At 42.9% G+C, this 27,497-nt stretch overlaps 2 protein-coding genes across 3 annotated transcripts; one reads left to right on the top strand and one right to left on the bottom strand.

The window, feature by feature from the left end:
- The first annotated feature begins 475 nt into the window (after window positions 1-475).
- smc4 (structural maintenance of chromosomes 4) lies at window positions 476-21,974 on the top strand. 2 transcript variants are annotated; one of them, XM_024014509.2, is made up of 23 exons: window positions 476-665; window positions 2,196-2,355; window positions 3,319-3,509; window positions 4,075-4,266; window positions 5,252-5,428; window positions 7,389-7,553; window positions 10,117-10,244; window positions 10,423-10,563; window positions 10,803-10,953; window positions 12,177-12,341; window positions 12,496-12,729; window positions 12,878-13,063; window positions 13,845-14,006; window positions 15,775-16,000; window positions 16,122-16,201; window positions 16,316-16,468; window positions 17,673-17,799; window positions 19,217-19,406; window positions 19,534-19,852; window positions 20,186-20,368; window positions 20,606-20,838; window positions 21,040-21,223; window positions 21,644-21,974. In XM_024014509.2, exons 2-23 carry the CDS (start codon window positions 2,214-2,216, stop codon window positions 21,800-21,802), a joined length of 3,888 nt encoding a protein of 1,295 aa, XP_023870277.1. In that variant the 5' UTR covers window positions 476-665; window positions 2,196-2,213; the 3' UTR covers window positions 21,803-21,974. The 2 variants fall into 2 exon arrangements, with proteins under 2 accessions (XP_023870277.1, XP_023870278.1); XM_024014510.2 differs by lacking the exons at window positions 476-665; window positions 2,196-2,355 and adding an exon at window positions 2,447-2,605.
- A 318-nt stretch (window positions 21,975-22,292) lies between these two features.
- Window positions 22,293-26,621, bottom strand: trim59 (tripartite motif containing 59). Its single transcript, XM_024014516.2, has 5 exons — window positions 26,518-26,621; window positions 24,266-24,596; window positions 23,924-24,145; window positions 23,630-23,839; window positions 22,293-23,545 (listed from the first exon to the last, which is right to left on the bottom strand). Exons 2-5 carry the CDS (start codon window positions 24,518-24,520, stop codon window positions 22,937-22,939), a joined length of 1,296 nt encoding a protein of 431 aa, XP_023870284.1. The 5' UTR covers window positions 24,521-24,596; window positions 26,518-26,621; the 3' UTR covers window positions 22,293-22,936.
- Between the last annotated feature and the right edge of the window lie 876 nt (window positions 26,622-27,497).

Here is a 27,497-nt window from a genome sequence, read left to right on the forward strand (position 1 = left end):
AACTCTCTTATGAGTTCTCTGGAAAATAATGCAACTCCGTGGAAGGTTAGTGCCACTCCGCTATTGCTTCGTGGCACACACCTTCCACCTAGTGCATTATTTTCCATAGAACGCATAGCCCCTTGTTTATTACCCTTTACATATTTTCGACTATTCAACCAATACAATCCAAATACAAAATAATACATTTACCAGTACTGTAAACAACACCCTTCCGTCGTCACTAGGCAACAGTGCCCAAACGTCACAGGCGCGTTCTATTTAAAACATTTATTTTATGAAAATATCCCAAATCATTACCAAAATATTACTTATATTCTTCACAATGTTAACTTGAATGCAAAAACCTGTTTTAAGTTTAAGTTCATGGTTGCTCAAAACTAGACTTGGCATCGGCCCTCTTTTTGAATTTCTTGTTTTTTTGACCAATGAGGTTCCATGGTACCTTGCATCAGTTTGTAACGAATTTTGGTTCGACAACAGAGTTTAGGCGCCATTTACGAGTGAATGTTTGCAGTGAGCTAACGATTTGAGTGACACAGGGTTGACTTTTACCCACTTTATTTTTTTAACTTCGCGATATCGAGAACAGTTTTCCAATAGCCTTTTGAAAAAATATAGGGTGATACAGAGGGAATTGTTACAACAAGAACTTCGTCCGCAAGGTAAAACTGACATTGTAACCGAACACGAAAGAGTTAGCTAAAAGAAAGCTAGTAAGCTCGCTAGTTTATCAAATCCTTACCTAACATTAACTAGATTCAGTAACTTGCCAGCAGGTTTGTGGGCACTTTTAGCCGGTTATGCATGTGGTTGTTGAACTAGTTAACTAATTGAATAACTTGAAGTGATCAGACGACAGCAAACATTAGTTAGCTTTGCGAGCCAGTGCAAAGTAACGTTAGCTAACTAGCTATCTAACTTGTAAGCAAAGTATCGGTTTCCCCTATTCATCTGTGCTCTAGTTGTGTGTTGGCTATCTAGTAGCTAATTTGTTCGTGGCTAACAGTTGACATGAAAATCATAGCTAACAAAGCCCAACTGGCTAGTTACAATTAGCTAGTTAACCAATCACAAGTGTTCTAACCTGACTAACGCTAGCTAGCTAATTACCAGACATTAGTCTATAACGAGCTATAGTATGTTAGCTAGCTAACGTTACAGTAGATGGCTATTTCCACGTCTTCCCAGTTTAAGTAAACGTTCGCTAGATTAATATGTGCTATGTATTTGTATAACGGTAACGTTAGCTAACTAGATTGGAAGTGGACAACTGAAGCATGACAGTAATGTTACCAAAAAAACACAAGACTACTGTTAAGTCAGTTAAATGTTTTTATACACAGCAGGTGACATTTATTCACACAGTGACGTTAGTGATATTGTAGCTACATTATCGTAGATTAGTAGTGATATAACTATCGATTTGTCAAACTAAACATTACACTTTCAACTGAAGCTGGTCAACTTGGACTACTGAGTGCAGCCTACATGGCGCTAATGATAAAGTAACTCTGACTGTGATTGGCTACTTCAGTGGCTATGACTTTACTTTGCACATTTAACTCCATCTTTTGCTAACTAGTTCGCGGTACGGTTTGCTTTACTTTTGAGCTCCGTTGGCGTTACTGACAGCTTGTAACGTCACCATTTTTGTCTGTCTTTTAGTTACAGGCACTTGACTTGTCCGGGTAACTTATCAGTTCATTTCTCTATAATGAAGTGAAATGTGATTAATGTTGTCTGTTTAGACCAATATAATCACGCTATTTGACTAGAGGAGATTCGCGTTCATTTTTATTCGTCGGATGGTTAAATTGCAGTTGTGTCAAATATTCCCTATKTCCGATTAGAGAATATGGTTGCATCTCTGACCCTCGTGTACATGCACTTATAACATTTGTTTAAAACGATACATATTTAGCAAATAAACTGAAACAAACTATGTTAGATCTGTGGTCTTAGCAGACTGGCCATTTATTTGCAACTTTATAATTGACGGTGTAACCGATGTATGACCTGAAGTAAAGTTAACTCAGTATAGCAAAGAATATAGGTTGGATCGAATGCCCGATTGTGATGGGAAAATGACGGAGGGGGGTAACGGGGTGCTTCACGTTGACTATCAATTGTGGAGAAGTGATTGACAGAGAACACCTACTGGATTTTACTTTTACTCCTGTGATTTGAATTAGATCTTTAGATTCTAAATCATGCCAGCCAAAACGTCGAAAAGTTCGACTGCTTCCAAGTCTAGAGGGAAAGGGTCGCAGCCTCGGGATGACTCCGAAGACGAGTTGGACGTACCCCTTAAAGAAGCGAACTCCAATGGCCAAGAGGCAGCGCCGACAAATTGTAAGTAACAAAGGGTGTTTTGGTGTCTGCATCTAAATAAGTTGCGCGTCTACTCAATGGCAACGTGTTTTGTTGAATGTAAGTGCGTGATGGTTGAGTCCAACTGGCACATTTGTGTTATTCATAACACGAAGCTTGCTGGTTAGTTTTTCAAACGTAAGCAAGGCATTAATAAACGTCTCTTGTGATTTTTGAGATTATTATAATGGTAGCGTGTGTGCGTTTGTCTCCAGCCTGCGCAACTAGCAAGGTAATTTATTTTTGGGATATTACTGCTTTTGAACGATTCTATGTTATAGAATCATGGTTATGATTTTCTATCTTTCGGTTTATTTAACGTTGGTGAATGGTTTGTCAAGAGATCTTCGCCCGAAAAGAATAACCATATTTGACATGTTGTCTACTCTCGATTTAGCCAGTATTATGGTTTCAGCGTTTGTTGGCCGAAAACTATTGTCAGGGTCATATTTTACTGCCTATTTGTATTTTTTACTGAGCACAACAATAGACTTGAGATCAAGCATTTTGTCATTGTGATATGGTACCGTAATCGGTATGCATTTGTAGCAAAGCGCGATTTTTATTCATTTGTTTGGATTGGAAAGTAGGTTATGGTGTGGGGGAAACGACTTGGAATCAGATGTATGAAATATTATAAATTATTTGTCGTTGGTGAGTGCATATTGTGTATTTACGTTTCAATGTGAGCGTTTGTGAAAGGGGTCACTTCAAGCCTTTGTTTATGATTCAGTTATTCTGGTTAGAATTTAGTTTTGTTAACAGAGATGTTAAATGTGCGAGTTAGCATCCGATCTTCTGGAGTCTTTGTTCCTCCACTGTGACTAGCTCTATAATGCTTATATTTTTGTTTGTTTTTTTGCTTCAATACCCCTCCCCCATACACCAGTGTCCCCACCTGAAATGAATCGCACTGTGGAATAAAAGTTCAACTCTTTGCCCTAGATCCGGCTCCCAGGGAGGGTGCCGATGCTGTTGATAATCGAAGTTTGGAGGAGATTCTTGGTAGCATCCCTCCACCCCCGCCCCCAGCAATGACCAATGAACCAGGCTCTCCTCGCTTGATGATAACACATATAGTTAATCAGAACTTCAAATCCTACGCTGGCGRGCAGATTCTGGGCCCTTTCCATAAGGTACGAAAAAACATACCAACTCCCCGTTTTGGCTCTTTTATGACACTAGGAATTGTTTTTATTGTTTTAATCATTGCCTCAGTATGGGTTGTTGTCCATTTCCTCAACTTTTATTTGTATTTGTTTTATCTTCAGTGATAGTAGTACTTGGATAGTTGTAATTTAATTGAWTATTTTTATTTGATCAGATAACTTTATCTGGTAAATGTCTCCCAAGTTTGCAGCATCTCACACTCCTCCATTTTGCTTTGTGTTTGTGTCTTTCACACTAGTGGTGATCTAGCTGTGTCCTGTCTGCTACAAATAGATTTTCTGCTAACTTCCCCCTATCAAATTGTATCTGATGGTTGCTCTCTTTATTGCATCATGGACACAGGTGCAGCAAAATAACATATATTCTTAAATACACACACTGAGGTTAGAGGGCCACCATTTTAATCCAGCAGCATTTTCTACATGGTCAAAGCGGTCTAAAATTGGATTGTGAATACGGTTTTAGTTTGATTTGAACAGATTGTGAATACATTTTTACCCCCCCTCTTCTCTCTTTCTCTCCCTTCCCTAGCGCTTTTCCTGTATCATTGGTCCAAATGGCAGTGGGAAGTCCAACGTGATAGATTCGATGCTCTTTGTGTTCGGCTATAGGGCTCAAAAAATCAGATCCAAAAAACTCTCTGTGCTGATTCACAGCTCTGATCTGCACAAGGATGTGCAGAGCTGCACTGTGGAAGTGCATTTTCAGAAAATTATTGACAAGGTAACACACACACACACTTACGCTTGGTCAGCTGTACCAAAATGATTAACATTTTATAAAAGTTATTTGGGTAAAGGGGCAGAATTGTTTTGTTGTTGAAAAAATAATATATGTTATTTTAGGGTATAGCTATAAATGTCTTGTATGCATTTTGGCTTAGTGTTTTCACACTAATGACTGCAACAAAGACTCGGAATACCCATTTGAAGTTAAAGCTGACAGTCAAGTTAATTACCAACTTTGCCATCATTGTTTCTTTATTTGTGATTTTATGTTGATAAGAACTTCAAAGGGAAGTTTTTTTTTCTTTTTCGTTTAATGGTGGTTAAATTAATGTTGGTGGACAATAGTTTCTACRTTTCTATACAAACCTAGAATCCTGTATATATTAATATGCAGCGGTAGGAAAATACTTTTCCAGATTTTTAAAACATATTGTACTACCACAGGGGGTGTAGTAAGGTAATTAACTACATCATTGACATTTAATGTAAAATAATCTCTTTGCAGCCAAGCAGTTTTTTGAGCCCAGTCAATTCAATATAACAATCTCCTAACACTGCAGCTTTAAGCCTATACACATAGTATTTATTTCTCTATTAAAAACTTGGGGGGTACGGGTTATAGCTATTCTGTTTTTGTCTCCCTTCATATCTTGACAATGTGTTGACAACAATTTATTTCCTATTGTCTCAAAATTTGTTGAAGTTAATAAACCACATGAATCTTACATTTTAATAAATGTGCAAGTTAAATACATCTTAAATTATTACTTGTGTTATCACCCCAATATTTGTTTACAGAAACATTTCTGTGGTTGAGGCTTCACTTTCATATATATATATATATATATGTGTGTGTTTTAGATGGTTACTTGCCTGTCTTTGGAGGGGGGTTGTATTGCTAAGCATTTTTTGTCCTGAGTGTGTTCTGAAGACCTGGTCTAAGCTGGTGTGTTTCTTGTGCCCCTCCCCCTCTGAGTCAGGAAGGAGATGACTACGAAGTCATCCCCAACAGCAAGTTCTATGTTTCCAGAACTGCCAGCAAAGACAATTCCTCGTCCTACCACATCAATGGCAAGAAGGCCACTTTTAAAGATGTGGGAACGCTGCTGCGTAGCCATGGCATTGACCTGGACCACAACAGATTTCTGATTTTACAGGTAATTAAGTAGTTTATTTTATAATATTTCATTTTTAGTTTTTCTTTCAGTTTGTCTTTGATCCCTCCTGTGTCACACATCCCATCCTGTGAAAGCTTTGCTGCTCAGCCTTTCACTCAGGGGAAAGCAGGTATTATGCTTGTGTGAGTGACCTGTTAAAGCGTGAAAAAGACTTGGACTGCTATAGCAGCGCATCATGGTTTGAAACAATGTTGAAAAGGTGCGAACCATCATTTGCTGCTTTAGTATTTTAAGAAAAATCAAACATTCCTGGATTTGTCTAGTAGAGACTCGGGTCAGTTTGGGACCCCTTTACCTGCCACGCTATAGCAGCACGTAAATATTGGTGTGAGAATAGACCCCAACCCCAATATTAGCTGTGCTGCTTCAGTGTGGCAGGATCAAGCATCCACTCTTCATTTCTATCATTTGAGTGCATGATTAGGTCTTCAGTTTGGATTTCGTTGGAATTACCTTTCATGGAATGTAATGCCAATGTCAATGTGTATTTCAAAGACATTACATTTTATTGTTTGTGTTGGGTCATATTTGCTGCTTTTGTCGGTCATGGTCCAAACTAATAAATTTTTTGAAATTATCGTTTTTTATTTATACATTTTTGGAACATCCTATGGTGTTCAGGGGTTGTTTGAAGAACAAGCCAGTCCACTTGTTGCACAATTCACTTTTGGTTTTCTAGTACCTATCAACTCTTGGCTCAATTGGATTACTAGTTTTTATTGACTAGTGAGTATTAGGTAACCACTAGTTGTTGTGCTATATCTGATATTTATTTTGTGAGAAGATGTAGGTTCTCTCCTGTCTTGATTTGTGCTGTTTTCTTCATCCTCTCTCTGCTGGAATGTTAAGTGATTTTGAGCTCATTGAATATGACAGGGTTGTTCTGACTTAGGCAAGAAGCTTTAGTTTGTTCTCCAAAGTCACTTTTACAGGCCTATGGCTCAGGGGAAGCTGCCTATTTAGTGCACTGGTCAGCTTTTTTCCCCCATATATAGTTTTTTTTTGTGTTTAATTGTGTGTGGGGGGGGATCTCAACACACAACACAGGATTAAAACAAGATTGACCATCTTATTATGTAGGTCAGTATTTAGGCTTGTGTTTTACAGAAATGTTTCAAGGACTGTTAAGTCAAGGACTACACCTTGTCTATGACATGGAAAGTAAATTAATAATGTTATTAAAACACAGGCACCAGTTACATTTGCCAGATGTATTTCTTTCTTGACCTCGTAAAATGTAAAACCTTTATTGTAGTGGTTCCAATTGATGATGTTTAAGTGATTGTTATTCCCTTTTTGCCTTGCATTGTTTTGTCATGGATATGGACAAACATTTTATGTAGGCTAGTGATTTCTCTGTGTTGTGGGTACAGTTATGTGCAGTGAAAGTTAATATTTGAGGCTCTGGTGTGTGTGGGCTGGGAAGGTGTGTGAGAAGTACAGTACACACAACTCCGAAATGTACTGCAAATAGCCCATATGACTAACTGCCCATAAACTGTAGGGATATATTATCATAAAGGAGAGGTTGAAAAACAGTGTTTTTATGAGGGGTTATCATAACACCGGCAAAGTTTCCCCAATGCTTTAGTGAGCAGAGCATGCATTTTATTTCAAATCATCAAGAACAAAATTGCTGTTTGACATTCACACAAGTTGCTCTCTTTCTGGTTTTAGCCCAGGTTAGTTTGAATTGCATTTTAACTCGCTTGCGGGAGGGTGTATCATTGCTTTTCAAGGACTTTAGAAAGTTGAAGAGAAAAAAAGTACAAACCACCCATCTACCCATGTCAATTCTAGGATGGGAATCAGGTGGTCTCRAACACGAAATTGATCCAAGGTGTGTGGTTGTTATAGCTTCTTCACACCATAAATTATTCAGTATTATAACATACCGTGTGTCCTTGCTTGCGTCCCTCCCTCCCTGTGCATTGGTCAGGGTGAGGTGGAGCAGATAGCCATGATGAAGCCCAAGGGGCAGACGGAGCATGATGAGGGCATGCTGGAATACCTTGAGGACATCATTGGCTCCTGCCGCCTGAAGCAGCCCATCCACACCCTGAGCCGCCGCGTGGAGCTCCTCAACGAGCAGAGGGGAGAGAAGGTGAGAAACAACCCCAGTAACAAGACATTGATCCATTTGTTGTATTAAAAAAWATATATAATAATAATAAAAAAAACATTTATTAATGTTTTTACTTTTTGAAATTGATGGTTTCCGCTGTGGGTGTGTTAGGGGGGCTGTTTCACTGTGAAATCTGTGAGGTATGCTGTGTCTTGGCCAAGCTGAGTGCCCCTGGCCTGACACCTGCCTCTCCTTACAAGGCAGCAAATTATCCCTCCACCCCTCACACACACACATCTCTACTCAGAGATCGCTGTGTCGAGGCTAATCCCTCATGCTTGTTTGTTACATTTTTGATTGTTGTGCCAAAAAGGATTGCAATGCAATCAGTCATTTAATTATTATTTTTAAAGGGGGTGTGAGAGAAGGAATAAGAACAGGATGCAAGAGTGATATTTTTTTTTTTTTTTTTAAATCGAAGGCATTTGATGAACAGCCCCGAATTAGATTTTATTCCAAATGTGTTAGTAATTATGTGAGCAGGGGGTGAAGTTTGGCTGATAATTACCAGATTTTGTTAGTATATTTATTTGTATTGCAGTACTAGTGACATATTGTTATTTGGGTATGGTGTTGGAGTTGCAGTGTGCCAGGCAGGTTTTAACAGGGTAGCAATTCATTTGAAGTGAAATACTGGATGTCTGTTGAAGCCAGCCGGTTCAGTAAATCTCTTGCAGGCTACACTAATGTCACATCACTAATTAGGCCTGTTTGCAACAAAAAAACATGTTTCTCCCTGTACTGTAATGTATTAACTAATTGATCAGTTTTGTGATTATTGTTTTTATTACTTGAACATATTTTATTATTTTCCATGGGTGACATGATTTAGACTTTTTGGTTCATGCAGCTTTACAGTTGTCAGCAGTGGTGTAAAAATACTTTAAAGTACTTAAGTTGTTTTTGGGGATATCTTTTCTTTACTATTAATATTTTTGACAATTACATTCCTAAAGAAAATTGTGCTTTTTATTCTGTACACTTTCCCTGACACCCAAAAGTACTYGTTACATTTTGAATGCTTAGCAGGACAGAAAATGGTCCAATTCACATAATTATGAAGAGGTCATCCCTACTGCCTCTGATCTTGCGGACTCACTAAACACAAATGCTTCGTTTGTAAATTATGTCTGAGTGTTGTAGTGTACCCCTGGCAATCCATAAATAAATAAAAAATTGTGCCTAGTGGTTTGCTTAATATAAGTAATTAGAAATGATTTATGCTTTTGGTACGTAAGCACATTTTAGTAATTACATTTACTTTTGATACTTAAGTATATTTAAAAACAAATACTTTTACTCACAGTATTTTACTGGGTGTCTTTTACTTGAGTAATTTTCTATTAAGGTATCTTTACTTTTACTCAAGTATGACAATTGGGTACTTTTTCCACCACTGAGTCAGAGGTCTCTTTRGTATTCAGAAATCTGCATTTTTATAATGGAGACCATAAAAAAATCTGCATTTTAAACCATATCACCTGAAATGTTATATTGAAAGCCAGGTGTTTTTTGGCGGGGGCGTGCAACTAATAATGTTTCTTTACACAAAATACATTAGTGCAACACATTCAGCAGAAAATAGCTTTTTAATTTGCAGCGCTAACAGAGACAAGTAAATTAGTTTACAATGGAAAAAGCAAGGTGTTTTTTGCAAAAACAATGCATAGCCATMATTTCAGATGTTTATTATAGAAAGGATATAGCCATCTACATTTCCTAGTTAATCTTGCATTTTAACTTGCTAAAACTACCAGAGAAAAGTACACATCACTCAGAGTGCTGTCTGGTGATCCAATGTCGGTTTGTGAATGGTGGAATTTGATTGGGCAAGATGAGAGCAAAGATATTTAATCCAAGTGGTGAAGTGAAACTGGAGCACAAATTTCTTCCTTTAATGCTCATAATTTGGAACGAACCCTGACTGAAGCCGAGCAGAATTTACAATAAGAAGCATTTTAGATATGCGTTTCCAAACGCAGCAAGATTGAACTTTTCTCTGTGAAAAAAAACAGAATCCTGTGTTAACGCAACACCTGCATTAGATATAGCAGTAAAAAAAAAAGGCAATACCACACACACAGGGTCAAATGCTGTGTTATTTGAGGCATGACCAGTTTTGACTGTCCTCATCTTATTAGACTAAGGATTGCATTGTGCAGTTTAGGATTCTATCACACTTCTGCATTTATCTGAGTTATATTTTCCTTTTACTCTGTATTTGTCCACATTTTACAAAATCACTTATGCCATTTGACTGAATAAAAGGGCATAATTTTGGTACTGAAGCCAAATTAACCTTAGACTGTGGAGTAAAATTGTACTTGTTGGGAAGGCTCAGGGTTTATCTTTCATTTATCAAATGTCAGGCATGGTCAATCAGTGCAAAACAAMATTCTAAGCACGCCTGTGAAGGAACAAAAGTAAACTCCTATGTATTCAGGGATTGATCTTATGACAATTCAGCATGAATGTTTAAGTCAACGTGCTGTAGCCTCTGTCTTTCTGTTTTATCATTTTGCGAACTGTGTTTGTTTTCCAGCTAAACAGGGTCAAAATGGTGGAGAAGGAGAAGACTGCTCTGGAGGGAGAGAAGAACACAGCCGTGGAGTTCCTCACTCTGGAGAATGATATTTTCAAACAAAAGAGCCAGCTCTGCCAGTACTATGTGTGAGTATTACAACCACACAGGATTGCTATATTTAGTGTTTTTTTACTAACAAGAAATCAGGTTTGAAAGAATCTGGGAGGAAGGTTTGCTGTAGTTGGATGCAGTTAACACAGATGGTAACTTTTTAGAGTTCATATGTCTTGGTTGACCAGAGTGTGATTGTTTCTTTGTTGTCAGCCATGACCTCCAGAAGAGAGTGGCAAACAAAGAGGAGGAAAAGCAGAGGATCCAAGATGACACCAAGGAACTCACAGAGAAAAACCACAACATCGCTGAGGAAATGGAGAAGAAGAACCAAGACCTGAAAAACGTGGAGAAGTAGGCTTTTTATTTTTCATTTGTTATTCATGGGTTTCGTTGCTTACATGGAAATTGATACCAAAAAGACAAATTGATGAACAAAATATAGTCGTAAAGTGAATGTCAGTCTTCAGTGCAATAATGTTATGAAATGGAGAATGTTCATAGACCTGCTGGTGACCAGCGATACAGAAAAGCAAAATTAGCAGTAATTTGTTATGATTGCCATAATGTCCATGTTGTGTGATTTCTCTCAGGAAACAAGGCAAGCTGACCAAGTATATTGAGGGCCAAAAGGAGAAGTTTACCCAGCTGGACCTGCAGGATGTGGAGGTCCGAGAGAAACTTAAGCACACCAAGAGTAAGACCAAGAAACTGCAGAAACAACTGGAGAAGGACAAGGAGAAGGTGTGCATGTGACCCTTTTGCTGTGAACATAATTCAGGTCTCTAATTGAGGCTTCAGTGATTCCATTTGGGGGGGGGGGGGGATTTTGTAACGTTTACCATTTATCATATTAGGCCATCTCTGTGTAGGTGTAGCTTATGGTGTCTCTCCAAATCTATACGTTAGGAGGCTGTKRTTGTGGCGAATGTAACTTACATAACTTACAGGTCATACTCCTAAACAAACACAATGGTGCTCTGTCCTCTCAAGACAGGCCAGCACCAATGACCTGACACTTCACTTTTATTCTGTTTATTTTGTCACCTGGCCAAAGTGAAACACGGCCACTCGTAATACAATTTCTCTCCCTATACAAACACAAGGCCTGTTGTGCTGAGACTTAGAGAAGATATTGCGCAGGGATTTACAGATGACCTTATTAGTAATTGCCATATTGTGTAATTACACATTTTATTTTTACTTGCATCAATGTCACAAAAACAAGCGTGTTCATTTTTATTACAGTAACTTGCTTGGGATTGGCTCTGGGTGGGCGAGGATGTGCATCTCACTATTGAATYGATTTAAAAAAWAATAATAATAAAGATTTTCTGTCATGAGTTCCCTCTAGAAAAAAAATATTGTTACATTGCTGAGATTAAAATGGATTGATGARGTTTCTGGTATACCTGATTTATTTAATAAGAGAAACTCCTCCAGTTGGCCACTAGGGGGTTGTGAACTCAAAACACGAAACCCTCCAAGGCATGACTGCTTGGCGCTCTGATGCCTCTCTTGCKTTCTCCCATGCTCTTTTCTCTCCATGGGCTCCCTTCTTGCTCTCTCCCCACTCACACACTCAATATGCTCCAAGTCTGTCTTTTCTCTCCCCCTGTTCTGCAGCCTGTATGATACAGCACCAGTGGCTGTGATTTGGCAGTGTGGTGTTGGGTTGTGGAGGCCGAGCAGAGCAGGCCTCTGGGGTGCCGTGTTCTGCAGTGTGGTAGTGAAGTATGGCCTTGTGTAACACTACCAGGAGCCACATTCACTCTTCACCAACAGTTAACCCTGCTAGCTTAGCCTCCTCTACTCCCCCTCACCACCCTGCCCACTGGAGAGAGGTGCCAGTCAGACTGCCTTCCAGTCTGATGGAGGTGCTCCTAACTGTCTGCTAGTTGTATATTTTGGTCTTTCCTGGTTTAAGGTTGTACCTCACCTAGAGTTTCATCTTTCCTCTCTGTCAGCTGGAGGAGGTGCGTAACGTGCCGGCCAGCAGTGAGAAGACCATCTCTGAGGCGTCTGTGCGCAGGGAGGAGTTAGAGAAACAGAAGGGGAAGGAGGAGGAGAAACTGAAGGAAGTGATGGCGAGTCTGAAGGAGGAGACCAGCGGCCTGCAGCAGGAGAAGGAGGTGGGTGTCTTTCATTATCAGGAATTGATTACTCATTTGAAGTAGGAAACACTATTCCTGATTAATTGAATTTGACCCATATCCTTTTCCCCCTGGTATTCTATGATTTCTGATCACATAAGAGTGGCTATTATTCCTCTGACTCCGTCCCCAGACTAAGGAGAAGGAGCTGATGGAGCTGAGTAAGGCTGTGAACGAGACACGCTCCCGTCAGGACGTGGCYCAGTCTGAGCTGGACATCTACCTGAGTCGCCACAACACCGCTGTGACCCAGCTGAACACGGCCAAGCAGTCCCTACAGACCACCACCGACACGCTGCGAGACCGCCGCGCCGCCATCAAAGAGCTGCAGGTCAAAATACCCCAGTGTGAGCAGGAGCTCAAGAAGGTACGTTAGTGTGTGTGTGGGAGGGTCTCATAAGGTTAGGGGTGGACTATGGGATTTGTGGCAGTAAGATGCATGTATTTCAGGTGTGTGGATGTGTGCTACCAACCGTGTGCTACCAGTGTTGACCACGTATCTCTGTCTGTTCCAGGATGAGGCGGAGCTGGAGCAGCTGCTGCAAGCAGACGGACAGGCCAGGGAGCTGGTGAGGGACATGAGGCAGAAGGTGGAGGAGGCCAAGAGCTCACTCTCCTCTAACCGTAGCCGGGGGAAGGTGTTGGACGCCCTCATGCAGCAGAAGCAGAGCGGCAAGATCTCCGGCATCCTGGGACGACTAGTGAGGACCATGTGCATGTATAGACTACACCAGTGGTGTCAACCTCATTCCATAGTGTTTGCTGGTTTTGTTTTTTACTTTCAATTAAGACCTAGACCAGCGGTTCCCAAGCTGTGGGTCATACCCCCTAGTGGGGGGGGGTGCAATTTTGAAATTGGGTAGTGCATCAGCAGTTTTCCTCTTGTCATTGCAGACCTTAGAGAACTATTTATACTGTAACTTGTCAGAAATGTCCAGATCAACTAGCTCATGTCAGCTAAAGCTTTTTGGCTAGATGTTTTAGCCCATATATTTTGTTGTAATGTTTGACACTCAAATATCACATGACTAAACATTAGAATTGGCAACATTTTATAGAATTGCAAAAAAAATGTGCTTTAAAACGGACACATTTTCTCTGCGCCGCATGACAATGTGTAGAATTGCATGAAATAAGCTTTAAACCTGCAAAAGGTTCTCTCCGCCAACAAGAGGGGTGTGAACAGTTTGTGGCATGAGAAGTGCTCATAGAAATAGACGTGGTGTGCCGGGGCAGATTTTCCCCAATGCTGGAAGGCCTGAGTGAAAAAGTTTGGGAACCTCTGACATAGACAACCAGGTGAGGGGAGTTCYTTACTAATCAGTGACCTTAATTCATCAATCAAGTACAAGGGAGGGGCAAAAACCGGCAGACACTAGGCACTCTGTGGAATGAGTTTGACACATGGGCTACACATGTGGCAGCTGAGAGATGCACACACTCTTCTACACACTCAGTGAGACTGTGTTCTTGTCCCTTCAGGGTGACCTTGGGGCCATCGATGAGAAGTATGACATCGCCATCTCATCCAGCTGTGGCTCTCTGGACAACATTCTGGTGGACAGCATTGACACGGCCCAGAAATGTGTCAACTTCCTCAAGGCCCAGAATATCGGTGTGGCCACCTTTATCGGCCTGGACAAGGTGAGGGAGGACAACTCAAACACCTGGGGCCTCCTTTATCAATATTGCATAGAAACTATTCTAAAATACTACTTACGAACGGAATTTAGAATGTTCGTACGCATAGAAAGTGTGTTTTATCAAACAATCCTACAAGCATCATATGCACACYGGTAGGAGAGAACCACTGATAAATACCAATTGTTCTCAGTAATTGTGCACGACCTTGGCTATTTGCATTTCGAAAAGCCCATAATTAACCATATAGTCAAAATCATCCCTTTAATGTCTGTGGGGAATATACAATGTCGTACCTTAAAATACAACAGCGCAACCCAAAAAAAGTTTAGATTTATATTTTTCAGAGACTGAAATGGAGGTGCTAGTGTCAGTTTGCGTACAACAAAAAAGCTTTATTTGGCTCGTTCAGTTTAACCAGTAAAAATGAAAACATGGCTATAAAGAAAGGACCATTAGGACAATTGAAGTTGCTTTGGCAATGGCAAATATAGGTAACACTCACCAATATGCCATCCATCCTCAACAGCTCCCTCCTGGAAGTGTTTAGACCAACATTTCTGTTCTGCAGAATGAACGAGACGTGCGTTCCACCTGGCCGCAGCAGCTTTTGCGCATCACGTAACCTATTACCTGCCCTTTAAGTGTGGAAACCTTCTGTTCACAGGGTTAAAATCATTTTGGGATGGTTTACTTTTATGCCGGTGGGGGCCGTCTACTGCTCCGTTTGTATTTGGGAACCTATTGATGGCATCATGCCAAATAAACCCCTCTTGACTTCAACCTCTTGTGCGATGGTGTGTTTTGCTGACGATTGCGTCCAAAACATGGGCTCATCCAGGGCTGTGATGCCGATTGGCAAGCTCCCGTTGAAAAGTGCCCGTTGCCAAAACCCTGAGGGTGGATAGCGCTTAGATCTGCACCGGAATGGCATGCGTTTGCTTTTTTAAAGCAGGTCTCAAATCCTCGCAAAAAATGTGGTTTTGGGAAATTATATCTGATGAGCCGATCTGGGCTGGCAATAAAAAATAAAAATCCAACCTGTCTCTAAAAATGCACTCTGCGGGAGTGCAGCGTGTGACAAATTTTCTAACCGAGCAACATCAGCCGTCTCTCATTCGATTTCCTGTCATCTCAGTCTTCTATAGTATTTCGACAATGGTGTCACTTTCACACATGCCTGTAACTTAASTTTATATGGATTTATTATCGTAACAAATACACAGGTCATATTATGATTATAGCTAGCCTGTCAAGATATGTTGCATGAATTCACAATAGAAATACAATGAAATTGAAAAATTATTGAATTATTACTCACATTATCCCCGTTCTATGCTTGACCCTTTTTCCATCACTTGGCGTACACGTGGTCATGGCTGTGCGTCAGTTAAAACACACTGTCAAGCAAACATTCATATTGTGTGGAAATGATCCCACGCATGGTTTACGCTCAGATTTGTGCTTATGAATGGTTGATAAAGGAGGTTTAACCTCGCTCTGAGAAATGACTACGTTGCAGGCTACACTCTGTGTCAGTTCTAGTCTTCAGGACAATGATCTGGCTCAATTTGAGCTTTGCTACAGTGAACCCCAGTTTGAATCCACCAGGCATTCTCTCTCATGGTTTTGCTGCGGATACAACTGGTACAAAGCCTTTACAATCAAATGTAACACCCTACAATAGTTATTTTTTTGTTGTTGCCCCAAGAGTTTTGTTTGTCCCACATCGTAGCTAACACTTGGACCATCCACTCTCTTCCTGTCTCAGATGAAGGTGTGGGAGAATAAGATGGGGCCCATCTCCACCCCAGAGAACATCCCCCGTCTGTTTGACATGGTGCAGGTGCAGGATGAGAGTATGAAGCCAGCCTTCTACTTTGCCCTGAGAGACACCCTGGTGGCCAAGGACCTGGAGCAGGCAACACGGCTTGCCTTCCAGAAGGACAAGCGCTGGAGGGTGGTCACCATACAGGGACAGATCATAGAGATGGCTGGTGGGTAGACCGAGCGAACTGGAGCTCATCTCTTCTCAGTGTTTCTCATCTCTTCTCAGTGTTTCCCTATAGATGGTCTATATGGATGACATGTCTGACTCTATGCTCTGTCCCGTCTCAGGCACCATGACTGGAGGTGGAGGGAGAGTGATGCGGGGCAGGATGGGCTCCTCCATCGGCACTGAGGTCACCCAGCAGGAGGTGGGAGATCTTCTGGACACTCTTCTAGAGCTTTCTCTGGCCTCCAATCACTGCTATGGCTCACTTTAAGCTCTGTTGTAGTTAATAACCTACTGTCTTCTTTTTGTGTGTCAGCTGGACCGTATGGAGAGCAAGCTAAATGAGAAGGTGGTGCAGCTGCAGGGCTGCCAGGAGAGGAAGCTGCAGCTGGAGGAGAAAGTCCAGCGACTCAGACAGCAGCTCAGAGACATGAAGAACACCCTGGAGAAATACACCAACAGCATGCAGGTTATATACACACAATACAGATATGAAATGTATTCGACGTTGGTGTAATTCTTGTTCATCAGACTTGTTTAGGTAAAGCTGAATCCATGTAAGGCTGGCTGGCAGTGTTGTAGTCGAGCAACTAAACGCCTGAGTCACGAGTCCCTATGGCTGAAGTCATTTTAAATACATATTTACTTTGCAGTTAGTTCCGGTCTTTATTTTTCTGTTACATATTTGACATTGTGCCACTCGCTGCACTATCTGCGGGRAAACTTTGGAAAGCAAAACGAATGATTTGGACGTATTTGGTATTTTGGTCACGGAGTTTTATTTTTGCTGGCTCGATGCTCGTCTTACCAGATGAGCCCCTCTATTGATTTGGTAGAAGAAATGTGCCCAGCAACAACGATTGGCGGACGATTTTCATGTGAGAATGGAAGTAATGCAAAGATTTCTCCTGTTGCCTAATGGTCATAATTGCCTGCAATATGCAATAGCCTATGAAACCCAGAAGTCCTTCATACACAGGCTCATACACATTTTATTTGATTATAATGTTCAATAGTTATGTCAAATCAGTAATGTTTTGATGGGGTAAATGTTCTCTAGATGGAATTGGCTATTGCTCTTGTCAGATTGACCAGATTATTATTTGCAATAATTGTAACAGGCGCTCAAGTACTTTTTTGTAATTGCTCACTGATATTTGTGTAGTTTCTTTTTTATTTCAGAGTGAACAGTAAAGGGAGACTTGTCAGAATCTGGCCATGGGATGCAGGGGGAAAGACTGTTTTACTTTTAAACTCAACGCTTTGGTTTTCATTTTCGTAAAGCAGTTTATTTCTTAACCAGGCAAAGCTAAATAGTAGGCTGGTGACAGGGAAGCAATAGTCTCTTGCGCAATGTGTAGCTTATGATTGGAGGTGGAGCCTGCCTGMCGCCCACACTCATCACTTGCTCCCTTCGCAGTTCACCAGCTGATGTGTGGTGTGTCCTTCCAACTCCTAGACAACCGAACCCTCACTGCTCTGTGCACCCAATGCTGCTAATATTCTGCTTATCATAGTAGCCTATCGAGTCCACGTGCAAATACATGTCACGGGAAGGCGAGTCCACGTCAAAAGTAATGAAAATCAGGACTTGAGTCGAGAGTACTACAACACTGGAGGCTGGTGATTGCAGGTGAGGCTGTGGTTGACCGTGTGTGCGTTTCTTTGCTCAGAGCTTGGCAGAGCAGGAGGCTCACCTGAAGCCTCAGATTAAAGAGCTGGAGGCCAATGTCCTGGCAGCTGCCCCTGACAAGAACCAACAGAAACAGTTGGAGAAGAGCCTGAAGGACTTCCAGAAAGGTGAGAACTTTGAAACCCAAATGTAACTTTATGAAGGTGAAGTTACTTAGAAATTGCAGGCTACACTCTGTGTCAGTTCTAGTCTTCAGGACAATGATCTGGCTCAATTTGAGCTTTGCTACAGTGAACCCCAGTCTGACTCCACCAGGCATTCTCTCATGGGTTTGCTGCGGAGACAACTGGTACATACAACTAGGGGTGTGCCCATCTCATCATACTTGTATCCGTTTTATCACACTTGATACTCGTAATTGTATTTACTTTACGGAGGTGCGCTTTAAATGCCGGAAAAGCCTATACCTCAAGTACGCTTTACTGCACTATCACTCAGTGCATCGCTATTCTCCTTCACTCATTGACCAATTGTTCAAATCAAATAAATTATCCCAACTGAAAATGCACATGATTTACTAATTTAGTCCTATTAAATGATCTATGAAATAGGCTGATAAATAATGCATGGCTGGCTACTGCTGCCTGCATTTATTCCAGACAGATTTAGGGCATTTGCTTGCACCATATAGTTTCACTTTCGAAAAGAGCAAAACTTCTCTCCTGACTTCTCAATCTACCTTCTTTAGACAGCCGAACTCGCCGATAGAGTTATGCATCTGCAGGAACGCCCCCCTCAAGCATCCCATTGGTTCCTTCGTGTACACCCCGTCCCTGCCTATTGTGTACCAGTAGACAAGGTCCTTCACTCCCGCCTGCTGGACACCTGCCCTCACCGTCGATAACAGAACTGTGGGAAAACAGTGCCCGACAGGTGGGGGTGAAGGACACAGCCTACCTGCGTCTACTCCGGTGCACGGCCTACCTGCGTCTACTCCGGTGCACGGCCTACCTGCCTCTACTCCGGTGCACGGCCTACCTGCGTCTACTCCGGTGCACGGCCTACCTGCGTCTACTCCGGTGCACGGCAGGCGGGGGTGACGCTGTGCTAGCTAGCTTGCTTGTTAGCCATCTAGCACAGTGACGTTCCCGCTTGCTGTGTACTGGAGTCCTCCTTAGGACTAGCTGGCACAGTGTCCTTCGCGCCCACCTACCAAACTGTACTGGAGCGCCACTGCCTATCGCCTATGTACTGGAGTCATAGTTTAAAAATGGACCAATAGAATTATAAAGAAGGATTCCTGCAGATGCAGGAATTCCCAAATGCTGTTGCACCCTTCTCCACACTTTGAGTGACGGTGAGATGCGTGCTGGCAGCTGAAAATGACTATCACATATAATTACAAAAAATGGTCATGTCATATTCAGAAGATACTGATTTTGTCTGATTACTCGGCACACCCCTAATACACACGTGCCCCCACTAGACCTTTGAGGCTTAACCCCGCTCCTGTCTTGCATATAAATAAATGATATCTCTCTTTCCCGCCTCTCCCACTTTCCCTCTGCCCCTCCTCTCTCTCAGACTTTGAGACAGCCTCAAGTAAGGCAGGGAAGGTGGAGGCTGAGGTGAAGAGGCTCCACACCCTCATTGTGGACATCAACAGCCACAAGCTGAAGGCCCAGCAGGACAAACTGGACATGGTCAACAAGGAGCTGGACGATTGCTCCTCAGCCATCACCAAGGCCCAGGTGGCCATCAAGACCGCAGGGCGGTAAGTGTTTATACACGTGTGCGCACACATTCAGCTCCCATCTGGCAAAGGCTTCTGGTTGTGAATCTATTACTGGGGCTTATCTGAGCTTTTCACTAATGGCTGCTGCTCCCCTCCCTCCGCACAGTAACCTGAAGAAGTGTGAAGAGGGTGTAAGTCGCCTGGAGGGGGAGCTGGTGGAAAATGAGAAGAGCCTGGGAGACCTGACGGAGAATCTGAAGAGGCTGGAGGAGGAGGCTGGGGAGATCATGAAAGCTTGCCAGGAGGCTGAGGCGGCACTGCCAGAGGTGCAGGAGAAGCACCAGGGGGTGGTGAGGGAGATCAAGGCCCTGCAGGTGCAAGAGCACGCTCTGCAGGAGGAGTCCCTCGGCGTCCGCCTCCGAGTGGAGCAGATMGACACCTCCATCACCGAACACACCAACAAGATCAAACACTGGCAGAGAGAGGTGGGTGGCAGGGCCTTGTGTTTTGTGTGCATGTGAGATTCACGCTTGGTTTGGTGTGTCTAGAGGTCTACCAACCAGCCAGCTAGTTGCAGTGCATCAGCTAGTTGCATTACCTGGTATCATCTGACAGACCCATATCTTTTTCCTCTTCTCTGCTATTTATATTTTAGTCATTTAGCAGATGTTCTTATCCAGGGTGGCTTAGTTGGTCCATTCATCTTAAGATAGCTAGGTGGGACAGCCACATATCAGTCATAGTAAGTACATTTTCCATCAAGTAGCTATCGGCAAATTCAGAGCTAGGACTAACCATCCGTGTCCTGTCCTCCCCAGGCCTCTAAGCTTTCCCTTCATGCCATTGAGGACAAACCAGCGGAGACGCTGCCCGTGCTGACCCCTGCTGACCTGGCGGCCATCAAGGGGCCTGACGTCATCACCAACCAAATCTCCCTGATGGAGGCCCGCTGTGCCCAGATGAAGCCCAACCTGGGAGCCATCGCAGAGTACAAGAAGAAGGTACACACCCAGCTCTCTCTTGGTCTATCAATCAATCAAATGTATTTATAATGCCCTTTTTACATCAGCCGATGTCACAAAGTGCTGTACAGAAACCCAGCCTAAAACCCCAAACAGCAAGCAATGCAGATGTAGAAGGTCTAACCAAGCACCTTGACACCATGTTTTTACTCTTGTCTGCTCAAGTTTCTTTCCCTCTAAGAGAAGATAATCGTTGTGGGTCATGTCTCTCTGTAGGAGGAACTGTACCTGAAGCGTGTGGCTGAGTTGGATGAGATCACCACAGAGAGAGACAACTTCAAGCGTGGMTGTGAGGACCTGCGCAAGCAGAGACTCAACGAGTTCATGGCTGGCTTCAACATCATCACCAACAAGCTGAAGGAGAACTACCAGATGCTGACGCTAGGGGGTGATGCTGAGCTGGAGTTAGTCGACAGCCTGGACCCCTTCTCTGAGGGCATCATGTTTAGGTCAGCAGACACTGGCCCAGCCCGCTGTTTCTAACATATTTGTATCCATGATATATGAAGATAGATCTTTTGTGATTTTTGTACATATTTAAAATTGACCTGTTCCCAACCTGGTTTCCCCTTTCTCCTAATTGTATTGTTGTATTCATTAAATGTATGAATGACCCGTGCTCATCCTCTTGTCTCTGTCCATGGCTACAGTGTGCGTCCCCCTAAGAAGAGCTGGAAGAAGATTTTCAACCTGTCTGGAGGAGAGAAGACCCTGAGCTCTCTGGCCCTGGTGTTTGCTCTGCACCACTTCAAGCCCACGCCTCTCTACTTCATGGATGAGATTGATGCAGCCCTGGACTTTAAGAACGTCTCCATCGTGGCCTGTTACATTTATGTGAGTATTTCACATGCTCGCAGCAGTTCCTGGGAACTCTTTTCCACATGCAACAGCTTTGAATAGTAATTGCCATTCTACTCCTAATTCTGCTGTGCTTCTTGAAGACTCGGTGAGGGACATGGGGTCAGCCCATCTATGTTAATCGTTAGTGTTGTGTAATGGGAGATTGAAGGAGCTGTGCTAAGGTGTACAGCCTATTGTGAGAAATCCCCAGTTTTGCAAAGCCATGTTGGCAACATGCTTGTCCATTGTTTTTTTTTCTGTCAAGGCGGTTGGTGGTTAATTCTTCCCAGGCCACTGTTTTAAAAGAGCTTGACTCACATAACCACAGGAAAAACATGATACTTGAGATTTACAGCCTTTGATTTACCATTTGATGATTGAATGTTAATTTATTTCCCTACTCCCTCTCTCCAGGAGCAAACCAAGAACGCTCAGTTCATCATCATCTCCCTGAGGAACAACATGTTTGAGATTGCTGACCGTCTGATCGGCATCTACAAAACCCACAACACCACCAAAAGCGTGGGAATCAACCCCAAAACCATTGTCTTCAAAGAGCCAATCTCAGTTTAGAACAGCAGTGACTCTGGTTTCTTCCTTAGCCACTCCTAGTAAGATGTATAAATATGCATGTCTCTTTCCGGTTTACTGTTCTTTCACACCATGTATATAAAACCATGGCTTTAACCTATTCTATCACACTGCTGTCTTTCACTGATGAAGCTAATAAATCTTTTATAACCAGTCTTTGAATACTATAAGTTGACTCATTAATGAAATATTCTGTAACCCTAAATGGGACATGTTGCACTGGAAGACTTGTGGGGAAGTACTATCACAATGAGCTGTAGGTCTTCCATCTTTTTAGGTAGAAAACATGAAGACTGGCTATATGGTCATCAGCGAGGAGCTGAGAGAATTATATGGATTTCACTCCTCATTGACAATTCTTGCAAGCACTGGTTAACTGATTATGCAATGAACCTACTGAACCACTTCCTCACAAGCTACAAGTGCTAATGCATTACAATTTGGGTATCTGGAGCAACACTCAATCCACTCATCCTGAGATGGAGATTTATCCCGTCCTCCCATTTTTATTTAATTCTGACAGGTATCACGAGATTATTTATTGTAAGACTTTTTGAAGTACACACATTGTAGTTTACTTACAGAAAATCAGTACTTGATTTAACAGAAGGATTTTCTGGTGAAGGTTAAATAGCTGGAGTAAAATGTAAGTCCTGTAGTATTCATTACAGTATACTGCATGTAGAGCTATATAATGTTACATTTGTTAAGGCATATTGGCTTTAAGGCTCATAGTTATATCTAAACCTGCCTGGCTCAGTTGGTAGAACATGGCACTTGCAATGCCAGGGTTGTGGATTCAATTCCCATGGGGGACCAGTACGAATGAAAATGTATACAAGTCACTCTGGGTAAGCGCGTCGGCTAAATGACAAATGTAAATAACTTTTCAATCTTCTGGTACATAAGGCAGTATCTTCCTGTGATAAGCTTTAGCTGGGGTCAGGGTTAGTCCCAGAAGTAACGCCTGTGTTTTCTGTCAACTGTATCCTGCTGCATCAGGAAAGATCCAATCGCTAGGCACAGTTGGTGTCAATTCCCAACCAAAGGAGTGTGTAACAGGTGACATTAAGACCTTACGTCACAAGGAGCTGGGGTCCTTCCTGAAGTGAAGAGTCAGGAGCTGAGGGTCTTGTAGAGGGATGCCAGCTTCTGGTAGGTGTTCTCCCCCAGTGTGGAGAGGGCAGAGCTGTACCTCCACACCACCTCCCCTGTCTGTGCATACAGGAAGCCTGTTGTCTCCCATAGTGAGGTGGTCAGTTCGCTACTCAGGCCGTGCACCACCTGACTGAGCTGGGACAGCAAGGAGAATCCCAGAGATGCTCCGCCAACAGGATTCACCCACACTGCCGCCAGGAGCAGCAGCAGCCCCAGGAGCACCACAGGGGGAGTGGGATGGAGCTGCTGCCACAGATCATGGACCCAGCCTCCAGGTTGACTCCCTGCCTCTGTCCTAAGAACCGTCTTCAGAATGGTGGGCTTGGCACAGCAGCAGACCCGAGGCACCGGCCCTTCCTCCAGCCCTCCGATGGTCACCCCCACCCAGTGCTGCTCCAGGTACTCAGCAGCACGGGGGGTGATAGCGAGGGATGTGACTTCGGGCAGGGTGGCATTTACCAGTGCCTCCACCCTCTCCCGGAACAGATACACCTTCTCCAGGAAGACCAGGGGGGAGTCTTCATCCTCCACAGCTGAGCCCAGAGACAACAAGTCTAGCTGCTCCTCCTGTGGGGAAGGGTGGCACCATAATATCGAATCAAAGGTGAGGAAGTGATGTCATGACAACACCCAACCCCAGGCTATACTTACCTGCAGCTCCTTCAGCCTCTGGATGAGTGGATCGTAGGCCAGCGACACCTCCATGCTTGCGGTGTCCAGGGCCCCCATGAATGCCTCTTTCTTCCTGGCAAGCACCAGCTCCAGCCCCTGGAAGTACTGTTCCACGGCCTGCCGATCCTGCCTCACTAGGCCCTCACAGCTGGCCTTCTCCTGCTCCAGCTGCTCCCCCAGCTCACGCACCTTCAGGAAATAACACTTCAGGTTACCTACCCAGAAATGGTAATTTGCTCAAAAGCATTAAATCCATTATTACTGACAAATCACCTTTGCCCAGCGGTTGTCTGAGAGCCTCCCCAGTAGGTGAGTGGGTGCCTGCCTTTCCCTGATGAAGGCTGCCTGCAGGTCATCGATGGGGTGTCCCTGGTGCTGGCCCACTGTTAGGCAGAAACCACAGATGAGCTGGCGGTCCTGGACACAGTAGATGTTGAGGGGTTGTCGGTGGTGCTCAGGGCAGGAGGGGGGCTGTGGTTGGCTGTCCTTCTGGAACTGACAGGTAACGATGGGATTAAAATAAATGATATACACCTTCATTATACTGTACCCTATTAAGATATGCCCCAATTGTGACTATCCCCTAAGATCAAAAAGTATTAAACAAATGATTACCTTCTCAATGATGGCACGGAGGGAGACATTTATGGGCAATGCATCAACACCTGTTGGCGGGAGCTCTACCACACTGCGGCAGTTGGGGCACTTGAGTGGGAGCCGCAGCGGCCGCCAGATTGTATAGACGGCAGAGACTTGGAGTACGTTGTCCAGGCAGGACTTACAGAAGGTGTGGGAGCAGGGCAGGACCCGAGGGTCAGCGAAGAGGGAATAGCACACAGAACATGTCAGGTCCTCCTCTAGGTTATCCATGGTCAGGTGATGGGAAAATGAGGCTCTGTGTACCTGGCTTGTTGCTGCCCTCGTAGTTTAATGCATATTGTTTAGCCTGTAATTGGAAGAGAGGAAAACACAAGTGTTCTAAATCAAGAGTGAAGATCAAAGGTTTGATTTGTCCTGACAAAGACTCCAAACCCACTTGGCTTAATATTTGCAATCTAATTGCTGGTGATGAGTATTAAGTTCATCATAATGATTCATCAACAGTCACACACGGGTGGAGTCGCTTCCTGACAACCTGCAAAGTTTAGTGGTCGGTACTTATGTGGCCTTCTAGCATATTTACACAAGAGTGCCAAAACAGTACCTCCAAACCTGGACAGCAGCGGATTACGACTTCACACCGGATGACTCCCACCTCACCGCTAGAATCTATTTCAGTCTGACCGGATGATCAGTAGTTTCTACTGTCTCGGTCTAACCCATGTATAGGTTTGTAGGGCACTACAATTATTGCCACTTGCACATTGCTCTGCTGCATACATCACACATAACGCTTGTTGACTGAGATGAACAACATTGAGAGCCACATGAGAATTGTTTCAGAACATTAATTCATTCAAATGGGGATGCAATGTGGTTAGTGTAATAGCGTTATATACAGGGCCGGCTCTAGCCTTTTGGGGGTCCTAAGCAAGATTTTGTTGGGGGACCCCGACCAAGTAGGCAAAAATAAGTGGCCTCCCCTCTTTATTGCAGAGAGAAACACTTACATTTTTAAGTTAATTTCCTGCAATTCTACACATTTTGCCATTGGGGCGGAGAGAAAATTGACCAATTTTATAACAAATGTCATGCAATTCTATTCGGTTTGCAATGGGGCAGAGATATTTTTGCAGTTTTAAGCAAATTTCCTGCAATTCTACACATTTTTCCATGACATATGCCATGATATCTGAGTGAGAGTGACTAGCTAAATCAATGGGGGCCCCCTGCAGGTCAGGGCCCCTGGGCATGTGCCCTGTGTGCCTGGTCAATATTCGGCCATGATTACAAGTTTAAATTACTGGCTAGGCTAATTTACCAATCTAAAAATTGTTAGCTGCTTGGCTTATTGAATGACTGACAAAACAATTAAACTGCTGATTCAAAACCACATTCCGAACATGCACCTTGTGTATTCTACTATTCTAACTCAACAGTAAATTGCCAACCAGGCAGTTCCTAAAAAAGTGGCTGAGGGCCCTAAGCAACCGCTTATGTCGCAAGCCGGCCCTGGTTACATAATGACTAGAGTGGTTTTCCTGGGACAGGTTGCCCAACTACATTATAATGCAGTCGGTTTGGCTAGTGTAGTGCAATTGCCTGAAATGTAACATAAGTATTAGAAACACTAACAGCTCCAACTACCAGAGATCAAGACTACTAGTAATGTATTACATTGATAATGTGGGGGCTTGTAAGAGCCCACTCATTTTGGTGGCAGGCTGCACTAAACTAACTGTACAAGACCCGGCACCTCAGGTTAGATTGCAGACAGGTAGATGCTCACGTGATCCTCCCAAACACCGGAGTGACACTATTCTTGCTGAAATAATAACGTGATAATGACAGCTGTCTGTCCAGAATGATATTTCGCCTAAAGGTGTTTTGAGATGAATTTGGATTTATCACAATTTAGGCTACACGTGTTTTTTACCTTCCTATTTGTGCGGCACTGTTGACAATGTACAACAATAGACATAGCCTATAACATGGACTTCGGGCACACGCCTACATTTATTCCATGAATAATATCTTAATCAACAAAACATAACCCTGAAGACACTGTAAAAATGCTGCCGGAAGTGTTTACGTTTGAAAGAAAACAACCGTGATGCCAATGTCTGCCTGACAGATGCTACTGCGCTTCTTTTTGTTTTAAAATCAAAAACTCACACTGTTGCAAACTTTATGATAGACATGATTGATAAAGCCTAGCTTTTTCATTTCACAAAGTACAGTATGTGCTTTATTTTCAAAACGCTCACCGATGCCCGGACTTCGAAAATACGTGCCGAAGAGCCTCCTCTTGCTCGCGTCCTGTCCTCGTCTGGTCCCGGACTATAGTATCCCCGTGCGCATGCGAAATACAGCCTTTTTCCTATCATGTGCCTCAAATTTAAATAAAGTGCACTGTTACAAAGTAACTGACGATGGGGGTGTTGCGAGATACCCAATGGATGGACGATTCTCTTCTCATCACTCAGCTTGGAGACAAAAAGGGATGGGGGCGTGAGCATACGGGTCTGAGCAGATGAGATGTAGGTAGTCATTGTTTGGTGTTTGTATTATATCTTTTTTTTTTTTAAGTCAGTATCAAAGCAATACTTCTTTCACCATAGCACAGCATCAAAAGATGAATGAAATGCTGCAAATGACAGAAGATCCTAAATGAAACTGCAGAGGCAACAGGCATAAGCCTACTACAGTATACATGAACGATTAAAAGACAAGAAAAACAGACCATACATGTGGGTTTCACTATTTATTTTCTTGAAGACAATCTAGCCTGTAGAGCCAACTCAACAGGTTAACCACCATTTCATTTTTATTTTTTGAAACCACATATTTGCTAACAAGGAATGCTGAAAAAAAAAAAACTATGTTCAACAGAAGGTTATGATGACCACAAAGTGTAATCAATTTCTACAGTCTTTTTTAAATTAACACAAAGAAAAATGGGGGAAGATTGGGCACCTAAATGGAAAACGGGGCAGGAGCAAGGGTTTGGGAGGTACAGCAAACTTGTTCATGAGTTCTCTTAGGTCAAGGAATAAGGCTCAACATTTATAATGAGCCACCCTGTCGAGGCTAGGGGGTCCAATCCCCAATACTTACCTTTCCCCAATTCAGGGATGCCTCAAAATCAGGCAGAATAATTATTACCCCTACTAAAAAAAAGTTTTTTTCAAATTCCCTAAAAATGGCTCAACATGAGTTGATTATGGCTACTACTGAATATAAAACA

This window comes from Salvelinus sp. IW2-2015, linkage group LG22 (genome assembly GCF_002910315.2).
Source record: "Salvelinus sp. IW2-2015 linkage group LG22, ASM291031v2, whole genome shotgun sequence".
Classification (NCBI taxonomy): domain Eukaryota; kingdom Metazoa; phylum Chordata; class Actinopteri; order Salmoniformes; family Salmonidae; genus Salvelinus; species Salvelinus sp. IW2-2015.

What these genes read in the sequence shown, in the direction of transcription:
- trim59 (XM_024014516.2), bottom strand. Translation starts at nt 24,520, where the DNA reads ATGGATAACCTAGAGGAGGACCTGACATGTTCTGTGTGCTATTCCCTC. An exon ending in TCCGTGCCATCATTGAGAAG is followed by an intron (nt 24,146 to 24,265) that starts GTAATCATTTGT and finishes GTTACCTGTCAG; the next exon opens with TTCCAGAAGGACAGCCAACC. An exon ending in AGAGGCTGAAGGAGCTGCAG is followed by an intron (nt 23,546 to 23,629) that starts GTAAGTATAGCC and finishes CCTTCCCCACAG; the next exon opens with GAGGAGCAGCTAGACTTGTT.